The sequence below is a fragment of the Stegostoma tigrinum genome, chromosome 12, assembly GCF_030684315.1.
Source record: "Stegostoma tigrinum isolate sSteTig4 chromosome 12, sSteTig4.hap1, whole genome shotgun sequence".
Taxonomy (NCBI): domain Eukaryota; kingdom Metazoa; phylum Chordata; class Chondrichthyes; order Orectolobiformes; family Stegostomatidae; genus Stegostoma; species Stegostoma tigrinum.
Genome location: NC_081365.1, coordinates 49,948,285 through 49,974,252, shown reverse-complemented (window position 1 = coordinate 49,974,252; position 25,968 = coordinate 49,948,285). Strand labels below are relative to the sequence as shown.

Genomic DNA, 25,968 nt, shown 5'->3' with positions numbered 1-25,968 from the left:
CCAAAAGTCAAGAGCAACCGCAGATCTCTGTTTGGAAGGGAGTTAAAAATTATCCATTGCCATCCTGTTCATTGCTGTCCAATGCTTCCATTTGCATATGTAATTCTGTGAACGTCAAGCATGAGTAGTACTTCCCTAATACTGAATAAGCTGTGAATACTCACTTCCTTGGTTTGCTAGAGTTACAAGAGTCTTGGATTTACACTCCTGCAGATGGCACCAGCCTATAGAGAAAAGAACATTTGGCACAATAAAGTGTCAATTGACAAAGTCATTTGGAGCTTTCTTTTTTAATTAAAGCATGCAATGACTGCTAAAATACAATCAAAGATTTAAAAATTTTCAATGTAAGGTTAGTTGCAAAGCCTGAACAAAGTTTTGAAGATCTGCAAAAGGTAATGCTACAATATTAACAAAGGAAGCTTAAAAAGTATGTAAGTGAAATGTTCATTTTTAAAATGTCCAAGTTAGGTCATTTGTACTCACAAGGGTAACTTCTTTTAAGATGATATTGTAGATATTATCTGTAGAGATCTATGAACTTTTAGATTTAACCTAGAACAATTATTGGCTCGATGAAATGTTGCAAATTATAACTGTCCTGAAGCCTTTGGTCTATATTTCTTCAAGTTAGATAAATTGGTGCCACTGCCTTGATTTCTGACATACTGCTCCCAGTCTGTCCCCTACCATTTTGTTGCAGTTCAGGGTAATGGATTGGGAAGTATTTTGCACATCAGCATCCAGCTGCCCTAAATCTGAACAATTTTGCACCACTCATTTTTCTGAACCCTGACTCTTAGGCTTTAGGTATGTGGGGAAAAAAAGTGCTCTCCTGAATAGTATGGAGAGGTCTGGTTCCTTTTTTAGAGAGTCAGAGGCTTTTTGTGGGACTGTTAACAGTTGTTATTCATGTGTGTACAAGGTAGGGTAAGTTCTGTGAAACTGTCAACCTGTCAAGTCATGTAAATCTTGGAGACAATGAGGACTGCGGATTCTGGAAACCAGAGTTTATCTGTGTGAGGCTGGAAAAGCACAGGAGGTCAGACAGCATTCAAAGAGCAGGTAAATCAATGTTTTGGGCCAAAACTCTTCACAGGACTGAGGAGGGGGAGGGGAGACAAGAAATAAACAGTGGGACTGGAGTGAAGCTATGGGGAGGGTAGAAGAGATGGTGATGTGTGGATGCAGGTAGGGGGGGTTATTGTGATTGGTCCATGGGAATGTTGGGGTGAATAGGAAGATTGGCAAGTTAGGTTAGGTCAGAGCAGGAGCGGGAGAGCAGGGAAAGGGCTGGACATGGGGAAAAGGTTGGGGGTAGAAGGATTTTGAAGCTGGTGGTCAATGTTAAGGCTATTGGGCTGTAAGTTTCCAAGGCAAAACATCAGGTGATGTTCTTCCAGCTTATGTTTGGCCTCACGCAGACAGTGGAGGAGGCCAAGGATAGACGTGTTATCAGGGGAGCTGGAGGGGGAATTAAAACCAATGGCAACCAGAAAGTTAGGGTGGTTGTTGCGTGCAGAGCACAGATGCTCCGTGAGCCAGTCCCTGAGTCTGCGTTTGGTCATCCCGACATAGAGGAGACCACATCAGGAGCAATGGATGCATTCAGTCAGTTTGGATGAAGTGCAGGTGAATCTCTGCCGCTCCTGGAAGGATTGATTGGGGCCTTGGGCGGAGGTGAGAGGGGAGGTGTGGGGACAGGAGTTGCACCTCTTGTGGTTGCAGAGAAAGGTACCAGGTGTGGTGGAGAAATTGAGAAGTGCAGAGCTGACGAGGAAGTCATTGAATGAACAGCCCCTGTGGAAAATAGACAGGGGTGGGAAGGGAAATATCTTTTTGGTGGTGGAGTCCTGATTGTAAGTGGCAGAAATGTTGGAAGATGATGCTTTGCATCCAAAGTGGAGTGGTATGTGAGGACTAAGGGGACCGTATCCTTATTGATGTTGGGGGGAGTTTGTTTGAGGGCAGAAGTGTGGGAAATAGAGGAAATACAGTTGAGGGCATCCTTAATTACAGAGAAGGGGAAACTACAGTCCCTCAAGTAGGAGGATATCAAGGATATCCTGGAATGGAATATCCCATCTGGGACCAGATGCATCAGAGGCAGAGGAAGTGGGAGTATGGGATAGCATTTTTGCAGGAGGGTGGGTGGGTGGAGGTGTGGTCGAGGCAGTTGTGAGAATTGGTGCTGAGTTGATTTCCAGAGATGGAGTCAGAGGTGTCCAGGAAGGGGAGGGAGGTGTCAGAAATAGTCCAGATGAATTTGAGGGTGGAAGGTGTTGGTGAAGTTGATGAACTGCTCGAGTTCCTTGCAGGAGCACAAGGCTGCATTGATGCAGTCATCAATATGACGGAGGAAGAGGTGAGAAATGGTGCCATTTAGTTGCCAAAGAGGGATGGTTCCACAAATCGTACGAAGAGGCAGGCATAGCTTGGGCCGAGTGGATACTTATGGCCTCCTTTTTAGTTTGTAGGAAGTGGGAGAAATCAAAGCTGAACTGGATGAGAGTAAGGACCAGTTCAGCAAAGTGAATGAGAATGTCAGTGGGCCAATGGGAGACAAAGAAGTGGAGGGCTTTGAAGCCTTTCGTGTGGAGGATAAGGGAGTACAGGAACTGTGCATCCATGGTGAAGATGAGGCGTTGGAGTCCAGGGAATTGAAAGCTTTGGGAAAGGTTGAGGGTGTGATTGGGTCAAAGATGCAGGTAGGGAGTTCCTGGACCAAACGAGAAAGAATAGAGTCAAGGTAGGAGGAGATGGGCTTGGTGGGGCAGGAGCAGATTGAGACAAAGGGTTGACTGGGCGAATTGGGTTTATGGATTTTGAAAAGGAGATACTTCCCCAACTCTACACTACCCATTTCTAGGAGGCAGTGGATGGGAGATCTCTGAGGTGATGAAGTTGTTGATGGTCTGGGAGTTGATGGCTTGGTGATTAGATAGAAGTAGGGTCATGATTGAGCAGATGGTAACAGTGGATGTCAGAGACTCATTTAAATCCCCTGATCTTAAATCATGAAGGAGAAAAAAAAAACAGCCTGCAGTGACTAACAGTTGAAAAAATCCTGTGAAAATGCAATTTCAATAGACACAAGTTTAAGAGTTATTGTTATGAGCTTAGATTATCGTGGTTGTGTGAGGGGTAGGGAAAGAAAGTAAACTCATAGTGGAATTCACATCTTGATGTATGTAAAAAGGGAGTTCTATTTCTTGTGGGGCTATAAACACAGATGTTTGTTTTCATTAAGAAGTAAGTATTTCATCAGATCTAATGTACTAAATGGGCTTTTATCAGTACAATTATGTTTCCTCAAGCCTCTAGTATATACTTACAACATTATTTTATTTCACCTTAATAGTTCTCAAGGCCTTTGCATGAGAGAAATTGGTGGGTGAGTTGCCAGGACAATATGTTGCTTTAATGAATGTTCTTCCACCATGTATAACACATCTTGATGGGTGCCTAAAAATTTTGAGTTGATCCTTGTTCCTTCTAGTGCTGTAGGATTGTCATGCAGTATTGAAGGCACTTTTGGTTTTGACAAAACCCTAATCAATATATGGGCTATATGCATGTACCCCCAGCATCTATCTTTTTTACACATACTGCCCGCGTCAGTGCCAGTTGAAATTTACAGTTTTCCTGTAAACAAGTACTTGTGCTGCATCTAATCAGTTCCTTTCACACAAGCTAACGCAGAATGACCTTTCTATTTAAGTCTTTACCAGCTGTCCTGAAATTCATCATTCACAGATTCATCTCTATTTTCAATAAGAATTTTCTTGGTGACTCAGAGCCTGTGCTGACTCTCATTTTCATGATTTTTCACTATAGTCAACCTATCTGTACTGTTTATCATTTTGTTATGCTAAATGTAGTCACTATTAGATCTACAACATGTAATCAACAGACTTTTCAGTTTTTGTTCCACACCTTCATATTCATGGCTGCTACTTCTTTAAATTCCTTGACTAAAAGAATACTTAAAATCAGGCATGTCTTTTTTTGACATTTAACATACAGATGCACTGTGATGCATTCTGGATATGTATCTTTAATCTTTCTCTGGCATCCTCGACCTGACAGAGTAATAGTGATTACAAATCTTTGACCCCTAACACAAAATGTTCTTGATATTCGTCTAAACCACATTGACCCTCAGAACCAACATTTTCATGAGTTAAAAATCTAAGAATTGTGAATGCTGGAATTCTAAACAAAAGCAGAAATTGCTGGAAAATCTCAGCAGATCTGGCAGTATCTGTGGAGAGGTCAGAGTAAACATTTTGGGTCCAATTCTGAAGAAGGTTCACTGAACCCAAAATGTCAACTGATTTCTTTTCACAGATGTTGCCAGACTTGCTGAGATTTTCCAGCAATTTCTGTTTTTATTTTAAGCTCTTTAAATACCTGATTCATTATCCTTTGACATTCCTTACAGTCATATTTAATGTGGCACTAGAAATATGTATTAACTATTCTTTGTGGTTTTCTGGAATTCATTTATGATTGCCATCATCCCAATCCTACATTTTTCCTTAATTCTGAAAACTCTTTATGGGTATGATACACTCCTCCCCCCCCATAAAAAAATTATAAACTACATCCTCATATTGATGAATGCAACTCGACCTCTTTGAGAATCAGAAATCAGATAATGTTTTGTCCTCTGCATCACTGTACAACTCACAACATATCCTGCAAAGCTAACAGCAAATAATTAACTCCTTAAACGTTCTTTATAAAACAACAGTCAACTGTTCCAAGACTGTCAGGTTGAGGATGCCAGAGAAAGATTAAAGATACATATCCAGAATGCATCACAGTGCATCTGTATGTTAAATGTCAAAAAAAGACATGCCTGATTTTAAGATAATAAAATGTGAGGCTGGATGAACACAGCAGGCTGTGTTCATCCAGCCTCACATTTTATTATCTTGGAATCTCCAGCATCTGCAGTTCCCATTATCTCTGCCTGATTTTAAGTATTCTTTTAGTCAAGGAATTTAAAGAAGTAGCAGCCATGAATATGAAGGTGTGGAACAAAAACTGAAAAGTCTGTTGATTACATGTTGTAGATCTAATAGTGACTACATTTAGCATAACAAAATGATAAACAGTTTACCTTGAAACTGAACACCTATCAAAATCAGCCTGTGTGTGTCTGAAATTTGTGCACAATCTAATCTTTTAAATGCCAACTTACAGTCCAGATGTTCTAGATTGAATTTGAATTTGAATTTGAATTTGATTTGTCTTTTGTATAACTGTCAAACTCTGTGTAATGAAGGCCCATGTTCTTACGTTTACTAGCTAGCTTACATTTACTATCTCGTAGGCTTGCAAAAGTTATCCTTTTCATAAACTTCATCTATAATTCATATTTGTATCTGAAAACTCTCCTCTGTGTCCAGGTCTGTTGTAACGAGTTCTTAAAAAAATGTATCTGTAATTTTACTTATTCCTGCCTCAGGATAAAGCTAGAACCATATTTTGTTTTCGCTTTGATAGAGAAGTGATCTGAATCCATGCCTCTACCACCACCTTCAACTGCTTGTATGGACCCAATTTCAAAAACATCAGTGGATAATCATAATTTCTAATCCGACAGCGCGACTCAGCCACTTCACTTCAAAATGTCACCGAGAGCTTTGCAGCTGTCAGGAACAGGGATTACCTTCAGCTTTCTTTATCTTCCACCCAAATAGATCAAGGTTAATCCTTCAATTACATGTTTTGTACATCACTATCCATACATTGAATTGGGCAGCAAAAGACTTCCAGAGATTTACAAAGGTTTTATTGTAGATCAACAGCACAGCATAAGCAATAGTTCCCATATTTTTCTTTCAAAGTATTCACTGTCTAGGAGACAATTCCCAATTGGGGCAGAACCCAGCCCCACCTTCAAAAAATAAAGCAATCCATTTCTGAAGAAGAGTCCAGTTCCGAAATGTTTCGCTTACCTGCTTCTCTGATGCTGCCTGCCCTGCTGTGTTCATCCAGCTCCACGCCTAGTTATCTCGGGCTCCAGCATTGGTAGTTGGTGTTGTCTCTGAACTAATAGCTGAAACTGTTCACCAGTGTCACTAGAACTTAATCAAGAACCCAAAAACCAAAAAAAAATAAACTAAATGAAAATATCAAGGGAGAGGAAAATAAAGCATCTCAACCTCTGCAAGACATGCCATCAAGACACCCAATTAACAAATTACAGCAAAACTCTGCCTACCAGAGCAATGTAACAATAGCAAAAGGAGAGAAAATGAGAAGGACAAAATCAAAACAGTAAAAACCGAAAGAACTGCAGATGCTGTAAATCAGGAACAAAAACAAAGTTGCTGGAAAAACTCAGCAGGTCTGGCAGTATCTGTGAAGGAGAAAGCAGAGTTAACGTTTCCGGTCCTTCCTCAGAGGAAGGGTCACCGGACCCGAAAATCAAAAGTGTTTGAAGGGGAAGAAACTCGGGTATCTATTTTTAAACCAAACACAACAAGCTAGCCATGCAATAACCCAGTTGTTTCCCATTTCAATGTTACTCCTCATGTCTGCAGCTGGTAGGCCTTGAACATGGCTCTCTCTGCCCAGACGAAGGGACACTACCACTGTTCCACAAACACCACCAAGCATCTGTCAGTCAACTTTGGAGCTTTCCTGTTCAAGTTTTAAAGTGACTTCTACAACTGTGCTAGTAACCATCAACCATTGTTCGTTGATCTAGGCTTTCATCTGGTTCACTGATGCCCTTTAGGGAAGGGTATCGGCCATTCTTACCCAGTCAAGTCTACATGTGACTTCAGACCCATAGCAATGTGTTTGATGCTTAACTACCCTTGAAATGGCCTTAAAAGCTAATCCATAAAACAATTAGGGATGGGCAATGCAGGGTTTCCAATCCGGCAATGCCAACGTCTTGCGAAAGAATTAAGAAAATAAAACATTCATAATGTCTACAAAATATTATCAATTATTGTATGTAACACCTGTTGTAGCATATGGTTTCTGCACCAGCTTTTAGTGAAATCTATAAATGACTGAAAAGTAATAAACTGTTGATGGATAAACCTACAACTGACTTCCATAACTATTTGCCAGACTTTCTTTGATGACTTCTGCAACTATTCCTAGTTATTTGTTCCTCCATCCAGATTTATTTTTCTTAGAAACTTTCCTGCAGATTTCCCAATCAAGTCTTATTGATGGCATTTTAAATGATGGCTTCTCATTTCTTTTAGATTAGATTCCCTACAGTGTGGAAACAGGCCCTTTGGCCCAAGAAGTCCACACCGCCCCTTGAAGCATCCCACCCAGACCCGTCCCCCTATAACCCACACACCCCTGAACACTACGGGCAATTTAGCATGGCCAATCTACCTAACCTGCACATCTTTGGACTGTGGGAGGAAACCGGAGTACCCGGAAGAAACCCACGCAGACACGGGGAGAATGTGCAAACTCCACACAGACAGTGGCCCGAGGCTTGAATCGAACCCGGGTCCCTGGTGCTGTGAGGCTGCAGTGCTAAACACTGAGCCACTGTGCCACCCATTTTCATAACTTGATGCTTTAGAGATGAACTAAATCTCTGACCACAATCGAACACTCCTTGTAAGTTTCTGAAACATGAGCATTTCTCAGCAATAAATGTCAACAAAATCATTTTCCCTGGTGTTGTAGAGCTAACTGTCCTGTTGCATAGTACTGTTCATTCTGTTACTGCCTTCATAGTTATTATTAATGCATTCTTCTCGATGGTTTCCTAAAGTAAACCTTTGAAGAAAGTGTTGACATAGAAGGGTCAATGGACTTGAAATGTTAATTCTGCTTTCTCTCCACAGATGCTGCCAGACCTACTGACTTTCTGCTTTTGTTTCAAATTTCCAACATCTGCAGTTCGTTCTTGTTCAATATGGTTTGAAACGGAATCAATCTCAGCCTACCCTTTCATATTGAGAACTGTGTCAAAGAATGATGTGACAAGCAAACCTTTTCTCACTCCAAAAAAAATGCTTCTTAACATTTGCTTACACTTATATTTTTATTCCCATTTCTGTCTGGATACAATGACTAGTTAATCAGTTGGTGTCTGTGTTGTCAAGAGAATAAACCACTCGAATCACCTGATTTCTAAGAATCAATTGGAGAAAGGTTTATTGCCAACCTGTTCATTCTCAGTGAACTGTCTAGTGAAGTCTCAAATATGAGTTGCTGTAAAGATTAGGATTCCATTTTAGGGGACTGATTTTCTCCTGTTTTGTGCCCCAGGAACAAGGAGCAGAGGGAGTGATCATCAATCGCTTCAGATCTTCAGCTTTTCTACCTTGCCATTTTTGCTCCCTGGAATTTTTGCAATGCCCCAGTGACATTTTTTGATCAATATTAATCACAGGATTCAAAGACTATATAAACGAGGCAGGATTAATGTCTCCTTACCTTTGCCTCATCTCACTAAATCTTCGTTTGGCAGAAGACCGAGTGAAGTAACTCACAAAAGTAACAGATTCTTGTGGGAATTCTCTTCCTAAATCTATACACCTTTTCACATTTCTTCTTCCCTTTGAAATACTCCTTAAAGTCTACCTCTTTGCTTACCTGGTCCCCTTTTTTTAGGTGGTTCTTTTATTTTGGTGTAGTTTCAGGTTCAGACAGGCCTGTACCTTTAAGATAGTCACATGACATCTGTAAACTCAACTCTGTCTGTGCGCAATGTACAATAGTAAGTGCAGAATCCTGGTTCTGTATGATATTATTGTGTTATTAGCGTCTTGTAAATAGACTTCAGATGTTAAAAAGAACCTGATGGTATAAGCTTTGGAGACTAACACATTGAAGACCTGAAGTCATAGAATCCTTATGATTGGAAGCAGGCCACTCGATCCATTGAGTACACAACAACACTATCTCTGACCGCCTCCCCCACCAACAAAGAACACCCCACCCAGGACCACCCCCTCCATCCCTGTAACCCTACATTTCCTATGGTTAACCTGCACATCTTTGCACCATGGGAGGAAACTGAGGCACCCTTCAGACATCCACGCAGGCATGGGGACAATGTGTAAACTCCACAGAGACAGTCACCTGAAGGTGGAATTCAACTCAGGGCCCTGGCACTGTGCGGCAGCAATCCTAACCACTGAGCCACCATTCTGCCCTGAGATGGTACCAGCTGTGTCAATTTTTGTCGAATTACATGTCTGTCATGTAGCTTTGGGGATTATACAATATGTAAGCCACTGCATAAGTACATTTTGCGAACTGTCCATGAAATCGGGTTCATTAAGGCAAAAATCAGTCGTGCCCTTCATTATGCATTTCTGGTTGTTAGAATGGGGGATCTTTTTCTTTTTAGGTATCCTTTAAACTGGTGGTCATTGCCACTGCTGCAGGCCCCTCTCCCTCAAGAGGTAAGCCCGCCTCTGGGGAACCAGCAGGATATCGGGCAACAACCTGAAACGAAAGTGTAGGCAAGTTCACCTTGAGTAGTGATTATTCCAGGTAATACAGGGACTGATTATATTGCTTATGTTGCTTATATTTCTTCTGAAAATGAACTCATTCCTCATACTCAAATTTCAGATATATGATCGTTGAATTTGTCTTGCTACCTTTAAAGTCAGCAATGCTCATTAAATTGATGGATCGAGGAGGTGGAGGGGGAGGAAGTATAAGGCAAAGGCCACATGATATGTTTTCCTGACAGAATAAAAGGGCAAAGAAACAGCAGAGAAGCTATAATAGATCTCTAATGGCGTCTCTGTTTTCTTTCATATTTCTTCAGTTTGTTCGTTCGCCTGCTGCCATTTTACTGTAAAAATGAATAGTGTTTTAATTTTGGAGAAGCAAGTATTTCCTTGTTGTGCCTGACACCAAGAACACTATCTCTTCCCTGTTAGCGACCAAATATTGTTGTGCGGATGTAAGAACATACCATTAAACAACTAGCTCTACAAATACGGTACAGTAACCTTCCCTAAGGAATATGCTCGTTCCATCACTTCTCTTTGGAAAAACCTATCACAAAGGAAGTGTTTGTGGTTTTGACAGACTACTCATCTCAATTTTCAGGACAAAGTAGAGTGTCATCCAGATCTTGCTGCAATTGTACGTGGATTTCTTCAGTTTCTGAGGATTCACAATCGGTGATAAGCGTTGTGCAATTATCAGTAAATGCCACCACGTCTGACTTTGATGAAGGGATGTCACTGATGGAGCAGCTAAAGATGGTGGGGCCTAGGACACTACCAAGAGAAACTTTTGCAAGTGGTGTCTTGAGGTTGAGCTGATTGACTTCCAATTTACACAACAACCTTCCTTTGTTCTTGCTCTGAGTCTAACCAATGGAGAGTTTCCCCCTTTTCCTATTGACAAGTTTTGTTCAGGCTCTTTGATGCCACACTTGGTTTCAGGTAGCATTGGTATCAAGGTCAGACGCCCTCACCTCACTTCTGGAATTCAACTCTTTTGCCCATGTTTAAACCAAAGATGTAATGAGGTAAAGAGTTTGTTGACCGTGGAGAAACCAAACTGAGCATCAGGTGACTAAATTATTACCAAGCATATGTTGCTTGATAGCACTGATAATACTTTTTGTCTGTTTCCTGATGATCAAGAGTAGACTGATGGGCAGTAATTCTTTGCTTTGGACTTATCCTGCTTTTTGTATACTGGACATACCTGGGCAATTTTCAACATGGGCAGGTAGATGCCAGTGTTGTATGCATATTGAAACAGCTTGGCTCGAGGTGTGGCAAGGTCTGGAACACAATTCTGCATTGCTATTGCCAGTATGTTGTCACATAAAGTCAGTAAATGGTCATTATGCATAGCTTTTGCAATATCCAGTGCCTTCAGTTATTTCTTGATTTCATGTGGAGTGAATCAAACTGACTGAGGTCTGGCATCTGTGATGCTAGGGACTTCTGGAAGAGTCTGAAATGGATCATCCATTTAGCATTTTTGACTGAGGAGTCTTGCAAATGCTTCAGATTTATCTTTTGCTCTGATGTATTAGAGATGAGACTGAAAGAGTTCAGCCTTTTATAATCTGTCTGTCAGCAGAATGGTTTAGTTTTAAAATGCTGTGGTGTGTTTTTCAAACCCTTTCTACGCGAAATGAATTTTAAGACAGAATCACAGCAAGCTCTTCAGGCGTGATATTTATTTACACATTCACACCTAGGGTAGCCTTTATGACTTGTCTCACAAGCACAGAAAAAGAACAGAGAAAGCATGTAATTTTATAGTTAAGAAAACATTAAATCTAGAAGTGCAGCTGTTAATTGTGCTGACTATAGATCATAATCCAATTGTTCCGTGGACATTACTAACCTTACTACTACTAACCTAACCTACTTCAACATGTGTTTTTTAGGAAGAGTCTGCTGCAGCCACAAAATGACTGCAGATGTAAATTCACTCACTGTCTGATGCACTCTTGTTTGGGATCCATAGAAGAGTGCACCTGAAGAGTGTCAGGAAACTTTCAAACAGAGAGAATGACATGTAATAGGAAGAAATAATAGTGAAGCTGACTATCTGCCCTTTCAGTAGAAAGCCACTTCTTGCCGAACTTTAGAGATAACAAGGTGTGGAGCTGGATGAACGCAGCAGGTCAAGCAGCATCAAAGGAGCAGGAAAGCTGACGTTTTGGGCCGAGACCCTTCTTCAGAAACGGGAGAGGAAGAGGGTTCTGAAATAAATAGGGAGGGGGGGGAGGGCGGGTCGAAGATGGATAGAGGAGCATATAGTTGGAGAGGAGACAGACAAGTTAAAGAGGCGGGGATGGAACCAGTAAATGTGAGTGTAGGTGGGGAGGTAGGGAGGGGATAAGTCTGTCTAGGGAGGACTGACAGGTCAAGGAGGCGGGATAAGGTTAGTAGGTAGGAAATGGGGTTGCGGCTTGAGGGGGGAAGAGGGGATAGGTGAGAGGAAGAACAGGTTAGGGAGGTGGGGACGAGCTGGGCTGGTTTTGGGATACGGTAGGGGGAGGGAAGATTTTGCAGTCCCCCCACACTTTCCCCTGCAACCGCACCAGCCCCACCATACCCGGCACTTTTCCCTGCAACAGCTAGAAGTGCTCCACCTGCCCCACACCCATCCCAGGCCCCAAGAAGATTTTCCACATCAAGCAGATGTTGACCTGCACATCTGCCAATGTGGTATACTGCATCCGCTGTACCCGTTGTGACCTCCTCTACATCAGGGAGACCAAGCGGAGGCTTGGGGACCGCTTTGCAAAACACTATGCTCGGTTCGCACCAGACAACTGCACCTTCCAGTCGCTAACCATTTCAACTCGCCCCTCCCATTCCTCAGACAACATGTCCATCATGGGCCTCCTGCAGTGCCACAACGATGCCACCCAAAGGTTGCAGGAACAGCAACTCATATTCCGCTTGGTAACCCTGCAGCCCAATGGTATCAATGTGGATTTCACAAGCTGTAAAATCTCCCCTGGATTTCAAGGAAACTTTCAGGTCTTGTAGCAACCTTTGTTATCAGCCTGGAATCCTGTTTTTTTTATTTTTTGTTGATTTATACTGTATTGTAAACAGGATGAATGTTAAAAGCTGACTGAGACAAATGAGCAGAAATGTGCAATTGAAATTCTTCAAAGACCGCAGTACTTTCAGTCATGAGGCGTTGTCTATCAATGAGTGAGTTCAGTTATCAAGGGAAAAGTATAGATAATCCAATGCCTTGGCTGGGGAGTCGAGAACCTAGAGATACAGTCTCAGAATACAGAGTAGATTATTTAGGACTGAGGTAAGGAAAGATTCCTTCACTTAAATGTCGTGAACTTGTGCAACTCTATGGCATTGAGATGGAAGATCAGCCATCGAATGGCAGAGTAGGCTCAAGGAATTGAATGGCCTACTCTAGCTCCTAGTTTCTGTCTTTCTATATCTTTTATATGTTATGTCTTTTAAATGTGCTGTTCAATGATGTGCGTAGGAAGACCATAAAAGTGTTAGTGCTTTCAAATGGATTTTTTTTACATTTGCCCATGCAGTGGGAAAATTCACTGTTCAAATTTTTAAAGCATACAAATTACTATATTTAAAAAAAAGATTGACACTTGCAGACCTACTGTTAGTTCACTTCTATCCCCTTCAAAAGGTATTATGAGAAGATGTAACTCATTTGTGCCAGCTAGATATGCTGTACAGTATAGACAAAGTAATTTGTTCAGAAATGGGGATACAGAATTGTGACAAAGCAGTACTGTTGCCTGAAGACAAGTGTGAATGCAATGACTGTGGCCATTGTTAATTTTTTCTTTGAGAAGATACAATGCTTACTGTGACATGAAAAAGTATGTATTGTGCAATGATTGATTACTCTTTTCCAAGTTGAATCAAATCTGTTAAAAGTTATGAGCTTCAGAAATTATTTATTTTGTGCAATTTATGAGCTGTGAGCAAAGTACATTTGGTACACCACTATATTATTGCAAAATAAAATAGTTGTAAACTAGTCAAAACTGTTCATAAACCACTAAATAATCTAATCAGACTAGTTTAATTGCACAATGTCATGTCCGTAATTTATGCAGGAATTTTATTTCAATATACATAAAGGGTAACTTCATTGGCAGCATCAGTTTCCTGTCCATAGCATGGTTATTTACATTTGCCCAAACTTTCCAATAACTCTGCTATACCAAAATAATAATTTTCTTTATCTCTGTGACTCTGTCTTACCACAGCTAAAATAAAAATGCATTTTAGGGTAATTCTATTGTCTGGACTAATTCAAACAACAAACTACTTCAGATCTGTTTCAATTTGGATTGATTCACTCTTTGTTCTTAGCTATTTGCCCATGAAACTGACGCACAAGCCCTGGAGAACAGAAGGAGATGGCTCATGAATGCTGCTGAAATAATTAGATGTCCCACAGTCTAATTGTGTCTCAAAGTTTCAAATGGATGTTGGAATTTAATATAGATCGTACAATGAGATTTAAACACAATTTACATATTGTACATTCATAGTATGGTTTGCAATGCATGGGTTTGATTAATATTAAAATTAGGCTTGGAACTAATCAGATAACCTACTTGCTATGGATTCTTAAATTGTCATTGAATACTGGCTGACAGTAAAACTAATATGTGGTAATGAGACACATCTTAACCCGTCTTATGATTAAAATATACATTTTCTCCACAGTTCCACCAAAAATCTACAACATCTCATCTAACATCACAGTCAATGAAGGCAGCAATGTGACTCTTGTGTGCTTGGCTAATGGAAGACCAGAGCCCGTCATAAATTGGAGGCACATTTCTCCTTCAGGTAAGAGGAGTGTTGAAAGTTTTGAAATAAATCCAGAACCTTTTGTCATGTAGAACAGGTGATGGACATAAAACTGCTGTTGTATTGCTCCATCTGAATTATCAAATTTTGAACAGAAAGTAGCATAAAGCTAACTTTAAACTGTAAAAGTCCCATTATCATACTTGAACTCATTTTACGAAACGAGCTATTCTGCACAAAAGTACAACATTGAATCTCACGCGAGACATGAATTGGAATGTGTTTGTTATAGGAATTGTGTCTGTAAGCTGTAACCATGATTGATAATTTTACTGTAAAATGTTAATATTTTTAAAAGGTTTCAGATGAAGAAATCTGCAGTGCAACTAGTTATGGTTGAATGTGTCATTTCATTCAGAGCAAAATTGTCAGTGATAATTAAATTCCCTGAACATCTGTAAACCAGATTAAGCCATCTTCTGAACATGTCCAAATGTGGCATTCATTATTAAAAATTTAAATGTACTAATAATTTTGTAAAGGCAGATAGAAATCACATAAATAGAAAGTGTGGAGGGACAAATTTACTTCTTTAAAACTACTTAAGCACGATTTTTGCAAAATTGGTGACCATGTTATTTGAATGGTACCCAAGTCAGAGGTCTGAGGTGTATGAAATGAGATTCAGCTGTGACTTTGCCCAGAGCAGGCAATTAGGAGCCAGCTGGTGGGGGAAGCCACCTAAAGAAGCTGGTGTGCAGGTCTCCTATGCTGCCAACTCAGTTAAAGTTTCAGTTGTTCTGGATCCTCAACAAGGCCACCCAGAGATGGAGGATCCCTTGGTGAGACAAACATGTCTTGATTTTTTTGGATGAGCCACACTGGCAGGAGTCAGCAAATGGAGCAGAAACTTATTTAGCAGCAGTACAGGGGACTGCAAGTTGACCTCTGCTGTCAACGCCCCCTCCCTGAGAAATGGAGCCTCTGACTTCGAGGTTACACCACGAGTCATAGTGGGGCTGCTTCAATGCAGCTGGAGTTAGGGTTGAGGGGAAGGGGCTGTTTAATACTGGCAAAATGTTGCCAGCCAGCTAAGATTGCTCTTAATTTGGACTTGCGTGAAATTAACTATTAATAGAACCTTTAATCTAATGGTAGAAGCTTGCCATGTATATTAGGAGCTGTGTCATGATGTCAGATCACATGGCACAGGAATCCAAGTGTATGGTTCCAGAGATGTCTTCTCTCATCATCTCCTCCTGATATAGCGTATAATCTTAATAAAGGCTGTTGTTCACTGCAAAGGCTGGGGTCTATCTTCTAATATCAATCAAGTTATGACTATAATTATTCACTTCAGCTCCCCTTCCCTTTTTATTGGGTAGGCCAAGGAGCATCCTGCTCCTGCCATTGGCTGCCTTCCTTTGTAGCAATCTGAGTTGACGAACTCTTCTGACATGACTGTCCTTCATTATCCACGTCCCAAGTTCAAATCTGGAGGTCACCTCCTCAGAATTATTTCAGAATTTATCTCAGAATTTAAGTAAATATTCATTATCAATTTAAGCATGTGATTTTTAAAGTACAGCTGGTCTGGCTGCATCTGTGAAGGTTGAAACAGTTAACGTTTCGGTCAGGAGGAAGCGTCTGAGGAAGGGTCACTGGACCTGAAACATTAAACCCTTTTTCCTTCTCAGATGCTGCTAGACCTGCTGAGCTTTCCCAGCAACTTTGTTTTTGTTCCTGATTTACAGTATCTGCAGTACTTTCGGTTTTGATTTTTAAAGTTGTTTGGTTCAAGAGCGGAAATGGCACTTCATTTTAAAGAATTTCAGTGATGCCAAAGCTTCTGCATGTTATCTATTTATATCCTCGAGTGTAATTGATGTAATAATTTGGTAGCTGAGGTAAAGATAGCCATTGTAGATTCACAAAGAATCACTCCATCGCCATTCCTTTGTTGAAAGGAATAAGCTGCTCTTCAACCTGAAGACATATCATTAAAACAGGCAATTTAATATTGATAGAAAGAAACTGTGTGAGCTGACACACGGTATGAAATAAATGGTGTTTGAAAATAACAGCTTCGATTGATTTACACTGATGAAGAAAAATCCCGTCATGTCAAACCTGTCTTTATTTGGCCTTCGGTACGTTCCTCCCTGAAAACTATTTTACTGAACCTGATTTGATTGCTGTCTGATGTTATGACATTAATTCTGAGATGAAAACCAATATTTTATGTTGCGTTATATTTTCTTTGGTCATTTACTGGATTCAATCTTTACTGCTCAGCCAGTATTTGTTACCATTCCTAATTGTCCTTGAGAAGGTGGTGTTGAGCAACCTTCATGAAGCTCTGAAGCCCATGTGGTGTAGGGGCACACATAGTTCTGTCAGGAAGAGAATTCAAGGATTTTGACTGAATGATACCGAAGAAAAATTGACTTGGTTCTGAGTCAGCATGCTATGGTATGTGGTTTGAAAAGAAACCTACAGATGGTGGTGGTGTTCCCATATATCTTGTCCTTCTAGATGGTACAGATTGCAGGTTTGGAAGATGTTGATGAAGGAGCCACAATGTGAGACACTCGAGCATCTTGTCGATGGTACATAGTGCCTGCACTGTGCATTACGAATGGAAGGAAGAGTGAAACTTGAAGGTGTTAACTGGGAGGACTAATTTAGCAGGCTGCTTTATCCTGGATGGTGATGAGGTTTTAGAGAATTGTTGAATCTTCACAAATCCATGAAATTGAACCCCATTCCATCACACTCCTGACCTGTGCCTTGTAAATAATGGAGATAGTTGGAACTGAAGATGCTGGAGAATCCAAGATAACAAGGTATAGAGCTAGATGAACACAGCAGGCCAAGCAGCATCACAGGAGCAGGAAAGCTGACGTTTCGGGCCTAGACCCATCTTCAGAAATGGGGAGGGGGAGAGGGTTCTGAAATAAATAGGGAGAGAGGGGATGTGGATAGAAGATGGATCAGGGAGGAGATAAGTGGAGAGGAGACAGACCGGTCAAAGAGGTGGGGATAGAGCTAATAAACGTGAGTGTAGGTAGGGAGGAAATAGGTCAGTTCAGGGAGGATGGACAGGTCAAGGAGGCGGGATGAGGTTAGTAGGTAGGAGATGGGGGTGGGAATTGAGGTGGGAGGAGGGGATAGGTGGGAGGAAGGACAGGTTAGGGAGGCAGGGACGAGATGGGCTGGTTTTGAGATGCGGTAGCGGGAGGGAATATTTTGAGGTTTGTGAAGTCCACAAAACAAAAGAATAGCTGTGGAGAGGATCAAGTTTTTCATTCATTTCATGGGAGCAAAGTACAGTGAAAGGGTCAAAACTGATTTTTAAAAAAAAGTGCCACAGCAAATTGCATACAAAAATAGTCCATTGGGCTGCAGGGTTCCCAAGCAGAATATGAATTCCTATACCTGCAACCTTTGGGTAGCATCGTTGTGGCACTGCAGGAGGCCCAGGATGGACATGTCGTCTGTGGAATGGGAGGGGGAGTTGAAATGGTTCGTGACTGGCAGTTGTTCGGTGCGAACCGAGCTTAGGTGTTCTGCAAAGCGGTCCCTAAGCCTTAGCGTGGTTTCCCAACGTAGAGGAGGCCCCAACAGGAACAGCGGATGCAGTATAGCACATTAGCAGATGTGCAGATGATCATCTGCTTGGGGCATGGGATGGGGGTGAGGGGGGAGGTGTAGGGGCAGGTGTAGTACCACCTGCGGTTGCAGGGAAAAGTGCTGTGTGGGCGGGCCTGCAGGGGAGTGTGGAGCAGACAAGGGAGTCATGGAGAGAGTGGTCCCTCCAGAAAGCAGATAAGGGTGGGGAGGGGAAAATGTCTTTGGTGGTGGGGTCGGATTGCAGATGGCAGAAGTGTCAGAGGATGATGCATTGGATCTGCAGGTTGGTGGGGTGGTGTGTGAGGATGAGGCGGATTCTGTTTTGGTTGTTATTGCGGGGAGGGGGTGGGAGGGATGAGTTGTGGGAAATGCAGGAGACATGGTCAAGGGCGTTCTCGACCACTGAGGGGAGGACATTGTGATCCTTGAAAAACAAGGACATCTGAGATGTACGGGAGTGGAATGCCTCATCCTGGGAGTAGGTGCGGCAGATGCGAAGGAATTGGGAATAGGGGATGGCATTTTTGCAGGAAGGTGGGTGGGAGGACGTGTTTTCTAGGTTGCTGTGGAAGTTGTTGGCCTTGAAATGGATATTGGTTTCTAGGTGGTTGCTGGAAATGGAGACAGAGAGATCCAGGAAGGAGAGAGAGATATGAGAGATGGTCCAGGTGAACTTAAGTTTGGGGTGGAAGGTGTTGAAGTGGATGAACTGTTCGAGCTCCTCATCATCAGTGTAACTGAGGAAGAGGTGGGGGTTCAGGGCCAGTGTAGGTATGGAAGAGGGATTGTTCCACGTAACCTACAAAGAGGCAGGCATAGCTTGGGCCCATGCGGGTACCCATGGCCACCCCCTTTGTCTGTAGGAAGTGGGAGGAATTAAAAGAGAAGTTGTTAATGGTGAGGATGAGTTTGGCTAAGCGGATGAGGTTCTCGGTGGAGGGGGGACTGACCGGCCCTTTAGGCCATCTGTATGGGGAATGCAGGTGTATAGGGACTGGACGCCCATGGTAAAGATGAGGTGTTGGGGACTGGAGATTTGGAGGAGCTGGATGGCATGGGTGGTGTCACGGACGTAGATAGCGAGTTCCTGGACCAATGGGGAGAAAATGGAGTCGAGATAGGTGGAGATAAGTTCGGTGGGGCAGGAGCAGGCAGAAACAATGGGTCGACCAGGGCAGTCAGGTTTGTGGATTTTAAGAGGATAGAAGTGGGTGGTGCAGGGTTGCTGAACATTGAAGTTGAGGCTGTGGGTGGGAGGTCACTGAAAGTGATGAGATTGTGGATGGTTTGGGAGATGATGGCTTGGTGTTCGAGGGTGGGGTCATGATCTAGGAGGAGGTGTAACAGAGTTGGCGCCTGGCCTCGGCAATGTAGAGGTCAGTGCGCCATACTATAATTGCGCCTCCCTTGTCTGCAGGTTTTATGGAGAGGTTAGGATTGGAGCGGAGGGAGCAGAGGGCTGCATGAGCTTCAAAAATCCCCCCTCCCCCTACCACATCCCAAAATCAGCCCAGCTCATCCCCGCCTCCCTAACGTGTTCTTCCTCCCACCTATCACCTCCTCCCACCTCAAGCTCCACCCCCAGCTCCTACCTACTAACCTCATCTCGCCCCCTTGACCTGTCCATCTTCCCCAGAGTGACCTATCCCGTCCCTACCTCTCCACCTACACTCACCTTTACTGGCTCCAACCCCGCCTCTTTCACTGGTCTGTCTCCTCTCCATCTATCTTCTCCTCCATCCATCTTCTAACCATCTCTTCCTCTCTCCCTATCTTGGAATCTCCAGCATCTGCAGTTCCCATTATCTCTCTTCCTCTCTCCCTATTTATTTCAGAACCCCCTTCACCGCCCCCCCCCCAACCCCCATTTCTGAAGGTAGGTCTAGGCCCAAAACGTCAGCCTTCCTGCTCCTCTGATGCTGCTTGGCTTGTTGTGTTCATCCAGCTCCATACCTTGTTATCCTTGTAAAAAGCAGCCAGGCTTTATAGAATCATCATCATGTTACTTGTTGCAGGATTCCTGTCCCCTTTCCTGAGTATTTACATAGCTTGTTTAGTTTGGTTCCAGGTCTGTGTGGAGTTTGCACATTCTCCCCATGTCTGCGTGGTTGTCCTCTGGGTGCTCTGGTTTCCTCCCACAGTCCAAAGATGTGCAGGCTAGGTGGATTGGCCATGCTAAATTGCCCGTAGTGTTCAGGGGTGTGTGGGTTGTAGGGGAATGGGTCTGGGTGGGATGCTCCAAGGGGGTGGTGTGGGCTTGTTGGGCTGAAGGGCCTGTTTCCACACGAGGGAATTTAATCTAATCTAATATAATCTCAATCGTAATGTTCCAGAATGTTGATATTTGGGGATTCAGTGATGGTAATGCCACTGGACATCAAGCATTGACAATGTCACTGTAGTACATTAAAATGCTAATCATGTTGAAGTTTAGTCCTGATATCCAAGTGTAAATCGGGCCATTTTTAGCTCTGAGAAATAGATGAAATTCCATTCCCATTGCATTGCGTTGAATGCAATTACTTTTTAAAAGAATTTTGGCGTACAATAATCAGTGATGTTTGGAAATGTGATAGATAAGTGTTTATTGATCATTGTTACCACTCCTTTTCCACCCAATCCCTTCTCCCTGTGTGAAGAAATGCTTGTTGTCAGTTGCAGTTAACTGGATTAGCCTGTCTGACCAGATTCCGATAATAGATGCCTTAGTAATTAATCATTGTACCCACGCACAGACTAACCATGAAAAATGCCACAGTAGGTTTAATGCTCATTTATTATCAGACTTAGTGTGACAGTCATTTCTGTTATTCCACTACTTAAGACATGGAGTGTTCAAGTTAACTTTAATTGTAAGATTTAAATCAATTATAGTTATAGACATAAGTTTTAAAGCTCTTTCGGTCCTGATTAATTATCAGAATATTCTAAGCATATTTTCACCAATTTCACACAATTTATTATTTTTGTACACAGTAAGGAAAAAAAGTAATACTTACAGCCATACTTAATAAAGCAATCGGACTCATTGACTTGACAAACTTGAGGTTTAGCTGATGGACAATTGGTTCTGGTTTGTTTTTCAGTCATTTCTTTCTGCAGACCTGGAAACTAAGAGCTATAGCTTTTGAACCCTTTCTAGTCATTATCTCTGTGCGAGGTCAGTGATGTCTCTCAGCTCTGATCAGCTTGCCAATGAAAAAGCAGGATACGGTCAGTCACGGATTGGCTGAGTGGCATGTGATGGACATTGCACTGATATCACTTTGTGTTATCTCCTTCCTGGTTCTCTAAGATGACAGTTATTTATGGGAACATCCTGCTAATTACAACCTGTCCCTATTAGTTTTGTTCAGTTTGTTGCTCTCTACTGAGATAATCAGACATCACAAAGTAATTTTTGTGAGCATGTTTAGAGAATATGTCATGCCATGCCTTAATGGCATAGATCATCCAGAATGTCTTTGGATACACTTATGCATTCTGGAAAGTTCAGGAATCTATCAATATGTTATAGTTTGAGGAACCATTGTTTATATGTGACCTCTTGATGACTGCCAAAACTAAGATACTTCAGTTGTACTAAGAACAACTAACAAAGAAATTTAAAGCACGGGAACAGCCCCTTTGGCCCTCAAAGCCTGCACAGACATGCTGCCCATCACAACTAAAAGCCCTGACCCTTCTGGGGACTGTATCCCTCTACTCCCATCCTATTCATGTATTTGTCAAGATGTCCTTTAAATATCACTTTAGTATCTACTTCCACTACCTCCCGTGGTAGAGAGTTCCAGGCACCCACCACCCTCTGTGTTTAAAAAAAAAACTTGCCTTGTATATCACCTTTAAACATTGCCCTCACACCTTAAACCTATGCCTCCCAGTAATTGACTCTTCCACCCGAGGGAAAAACTTCTGACTGTCCTCTCTGACCATGCCCTTCATAATCTTGTAGGCGTCTATCAGGTCACCCCTCAACCTCCCATCGTTCCATTGAGAACAACTCATATTTCTTCAACTTCTCCTCACAGCAAATGCTTTCCATACCAGACAACATCCTGGTAAATATTTTCTGTATCCTCTCCAAAGCCACCACATCCTTCTGGTCGTGTGGCGACCAGAATTGAATACAATTTTCCAAATGCCGCTTAACTAAGGTTTTGTAACGTTGCAACATTACCTGCCAATTTTTAAACTCAATGCCTCAGCTATGAAGGCAAACATGCCATAAGCCTTGTTGACTACCTTCTCCAGCTGTGTTGCCACTTTTAGTGACCTGTGTACCTGTACACCCAGATCCCTCTGCCTGTCAGTGCCTTTTTGTTGCTTTTACTTTATAAGATACAGAAATGAGATACAGCAAACTATATTCAATTAATATATATATATATATATATATAAAAGGCCAAAATAACTATATAATTAAAAAAAAAACTCATTACAAACCCTAACTGCAAAATCATGAAGTGTGGGTGTTTCAAACATTGTAAGTATATAGCTGTTTCTCATTCAGGCACTTCAATTTTCTTTTAAAACACGAGACTAATCTATGGCATAACTGTTTTTTGAAATCAAAACTGCTTTAATAAAACAAGCCATAAATGTGGATTGTCCCTTTTCATTTTTTTCAAATTTAGCTTGGAGGCATATGGTACTTCTCACCTGAAAGCATGCAGCTATGGATCAAGGCATGACATGATAGGGTTTTACACTGATTGGAAGATACAGAATACATTAATGCCTTGATTGATCATTACACAGACTGAAACCATAATTGTTTGTTGAAAAATAAATTCAGCCCCAAAAACTTGTTCAACTAAATCTAAGTAGAAGAATTAATTATTTATACTGCACTTAAGTAACTAGCTTTTAAGTTATGTGTAAGGAAGTATTCATTACCAATGCTCTACTTACATCGGTTTATATTTGTTTCCTTGTTTCCCTTTATACTCTCCTCGCTGTTCATCTGTACAAAAAGTTTTTAAACAATACTTGACAATGTCAAACAAAGTGTTGTAAAAAGGTGTCACATGTGCTTCAATGGTGTAACAACTACATCTTTAGTCTGTCAATTCTGAGAAGTTCACCAAGGAATGGCAATACCTCTCTGTCTGTCACTGGAGACAGCCTCTGCATCATCATTCAGCATATCACCTGACTGTCAAGAAACAAATCCTGTCTTTCTACCCATGAGGTATGGGTATTTCAGGCAAAGCTGGTATTTGTTGTCCTTATGAAGGTGGTGCTGAACTTGTGATATTATTACTGATTTTGGATTTACACAGTGCAGAGAAGGCCCTTCAGCCTATCGGAACTCCGCCGACATAACTACTACTAAAGGTCTACTAATCCCAATTTCCGACACTTGTCCCACATCCTTGAATGTTATGAAATTTGAAGTATCCATCCAAATATTTTCCAAAGCTTGTAAGTTTCAGCATCCACTACCTTCCCAAGCAGTGCATTCCAGATTCCCATCACCCTCTTAGTGGAAAAGATTTTGTTTCTCCAAAACCCTTTGAATCTCCTGCTCCTCACCTGAAAACTATGCCCTGTCACGATTGACCCCTCAACCCAGGGAAAAGCTGCTCTCTATTCAGCCCGCCAATCTCTCTCACGATCTTATACAACTCAATCATGTTCCCCCTTCCCCTCAATTTTACCTTGTCGAAAGAAAACAATCCAAGTCTATCAAGTCTCTCCTTATACCTCAGTTTTACCATCCCAGGCTTCATCCTGGTTGAACCTCCTCTGTATCCCCTCTCGTGCTATCATAGCCTTCCTGTAGTCAAGTGGCCAGAACTGCAAACAGTACTCCAGTTGTGGCCTGACCAATGCTCTGTACAACTCCAACATTACCTCCATGCTCTTATACTCTTTGCCATGACTGATGAAAGCAAGTGCTCCATATGCCTTCTTAACTATCCTTTCACGTTCTCCACCGACTTCAGGTATCTGTGAATGATTACCCCAAAATACCTCCATTGTTCTAAGCTACCCAGTGTCCTGTGTGCATTAAATACTCCCAGATCTTGTTTCTTCTTCCAAAGTGCACCACCTCTGGCATATCGGGGTTAAATACCATTTGCCACTGGTCTGCCCATCTGACCAACCTATCTGTATCTTTCTGTAACCTACAACCATCATCTTCACTATTTACGCTACCAAAATTGGCGTCATCTGCAAATTTGCTTAACATTCCCCTATATTTTCATCTTTATCATTAATCATATCACAAACAATAACGGTCCTAATACTGATTCTTGTGGTACACTGCTGGACACAGGCCTCCAGTCAAACAGCTTTCTACCACTACCCTTTCTGCCCTATTACTAAGCCAGTTTGTGATCTATCTTACTAAGTTTCCCTCAATTGTATGTGCTTTAATCTTTTCAATCAGTCTCCCATGTGGGACCTTATCAAAAGATTTGCTAGAATCCATGTAAAGTACATCAACTGAACTTCCCTCATCTACACATTTCATTACATTTTCAAAGTATTGAGACAAATCTGTGAGGCATGACCTCCTTCTGACAAAGCCATGCTTTTCCAAATTATCTCTTTGCCTTTCCAAGTAGATATTAATTTGCTTCTTCAGAGTTTTCTCCAAGTTTCCCTACATTTGGCACAAGACTCAGCGGTCTGTAATTTTCTGTTTCATCTCTACCCCCCCCTCTTAAAAAGTAGAACTACATTAGATGTTCTCCAGACATCGCGCAATGCCCCTGTAGCCAGAGAGGAATTAAAAATTCGTGTCAAAGCCCCTGCAATTTCCTGCCTTGCCTCCTACAGTAGCCTGGGATGCATTTTATCCAGAAGTTGTCTGTTTTTAAGCCTGACAGAACCCCCAATACTCCCTAGTCTCTAGGTCAACTGTACAAGTTCCTCACAGTCCCTTTCCCTGAATTCTGTATCTACGTTCTCCTTTTTCAGAGTGAAGACTGAAGAGAAGTAACCATTCAACACCCTTCCAATATCTTGTGGCTTCACATACAGGCGAACCTTGGTCCCAAATGTGCCTTATATTTCCCTGACTAACCTCTTCCTTTCAATACATTTATAAAATACCTTAGGATTCTCCCAATGATAATAGGAACTGCAGATGCTGGAGAATCCTAAGATAATAAAATGTGAGGCTGGATGAACACAGCAGGCCCAGCAGCATCTCAGGAGCACAAAAGCTGACGTTTCGGGCCTAAGGGTCTAGGCCCGAAATGTCAACTTTTGTGCTCCTGAGATGCTGCTGGGCCTGCTGTGTTCATCCAGCCTCACATTTTATTATCTTAGGATTCTCCCAAATCCTGTTTGCAAGTCCTTTTCCATTCCCATTTTTGCTCTTGTATTTCTTAAGATCCCTCCTGTACTTCCTGTATTCCTGTAGGGCCACAGTTAAATTGTACCCTTCTGAACTTGCTAAAAGCCCTAAAATTCTTCATACAGTCCTGAATTCCTTGATACCAAAGGTTCCCTGAAATTATTGTTCCTACTTTTTCCTCTGAAATGTAGACGTTGGACCTGTACTTATCCCATTTCCCTTTTGAATGCCTCCCCCACCACCATTTGCTCCATTATAGACTTAGCTGCAAGGAGCCATATTTGCAGGCCATCTTTTTCCTTCTGACAAAGGGTCACAGACCCAAAACATTAACTCTGTTTTCTCCTTCACAGATGCTGCCAGACTTGATGAGCCATTCCAGCAACTTTGTTTTTGTTCCATCTTTTTCCAAGTCCATAACAAATTTGAACTGTACTGTGTTGTGCCTGTTGTCACCTAATTGTTCCCTCAGTGCCAGATCAAACAGTTCCCCAGAACTAGATTCAGCACAATGCCATCCCTTTATTGGGCTTTCTACATATTGGTACAAAAAAACTCCCTGGATACATTTCAGAAAGTCTACCCTTTCTAAATCCTTAACACAATGTTTATTCCAAATCATGTTGGGAAAGTTGAAATCCCCTGTTATAATGACCCAGTTATTACTCTGACACATCTCTGTGAGTTGTCTACATATTTGCTTCTCTGTTTCCTGCTGACTGCTTGGGGGTCTATAATACACTCCCAGTAAAG

General features: G+C 41.8%; 1 protein-coding gene across 6 annotated transcripts in view; it reads left to right on the top strand.

Annotated features, from left to right (window-relative positions):
- Positions 1 to 25,968, top strand: part of LOC125456875 (limbic system-associated membrane protein-like) — a 1,200,329-nt gene that overhangs the window by 861,185 nt on the left and 313,176 nt on the right. For all 6 annotated transcript variants that reach the window (XR_007248528.2, XM_048540373.2, XM_048540371.2 and 3 more), the window contains one exon: positions 14,181 to 14,306. Coding sequence is in view for 5 of the 6 variants with exons in the window: in XM_048540373.2 (XP_048396330.1) it covers positions 14,181 to 14,306 (126 nt within the window). In the remaining variant the exon portion in view is untranslated. The remainder of the gene's footprint in view (positions 1 to 14,180; positions 14,307 to 25,968) is intronic.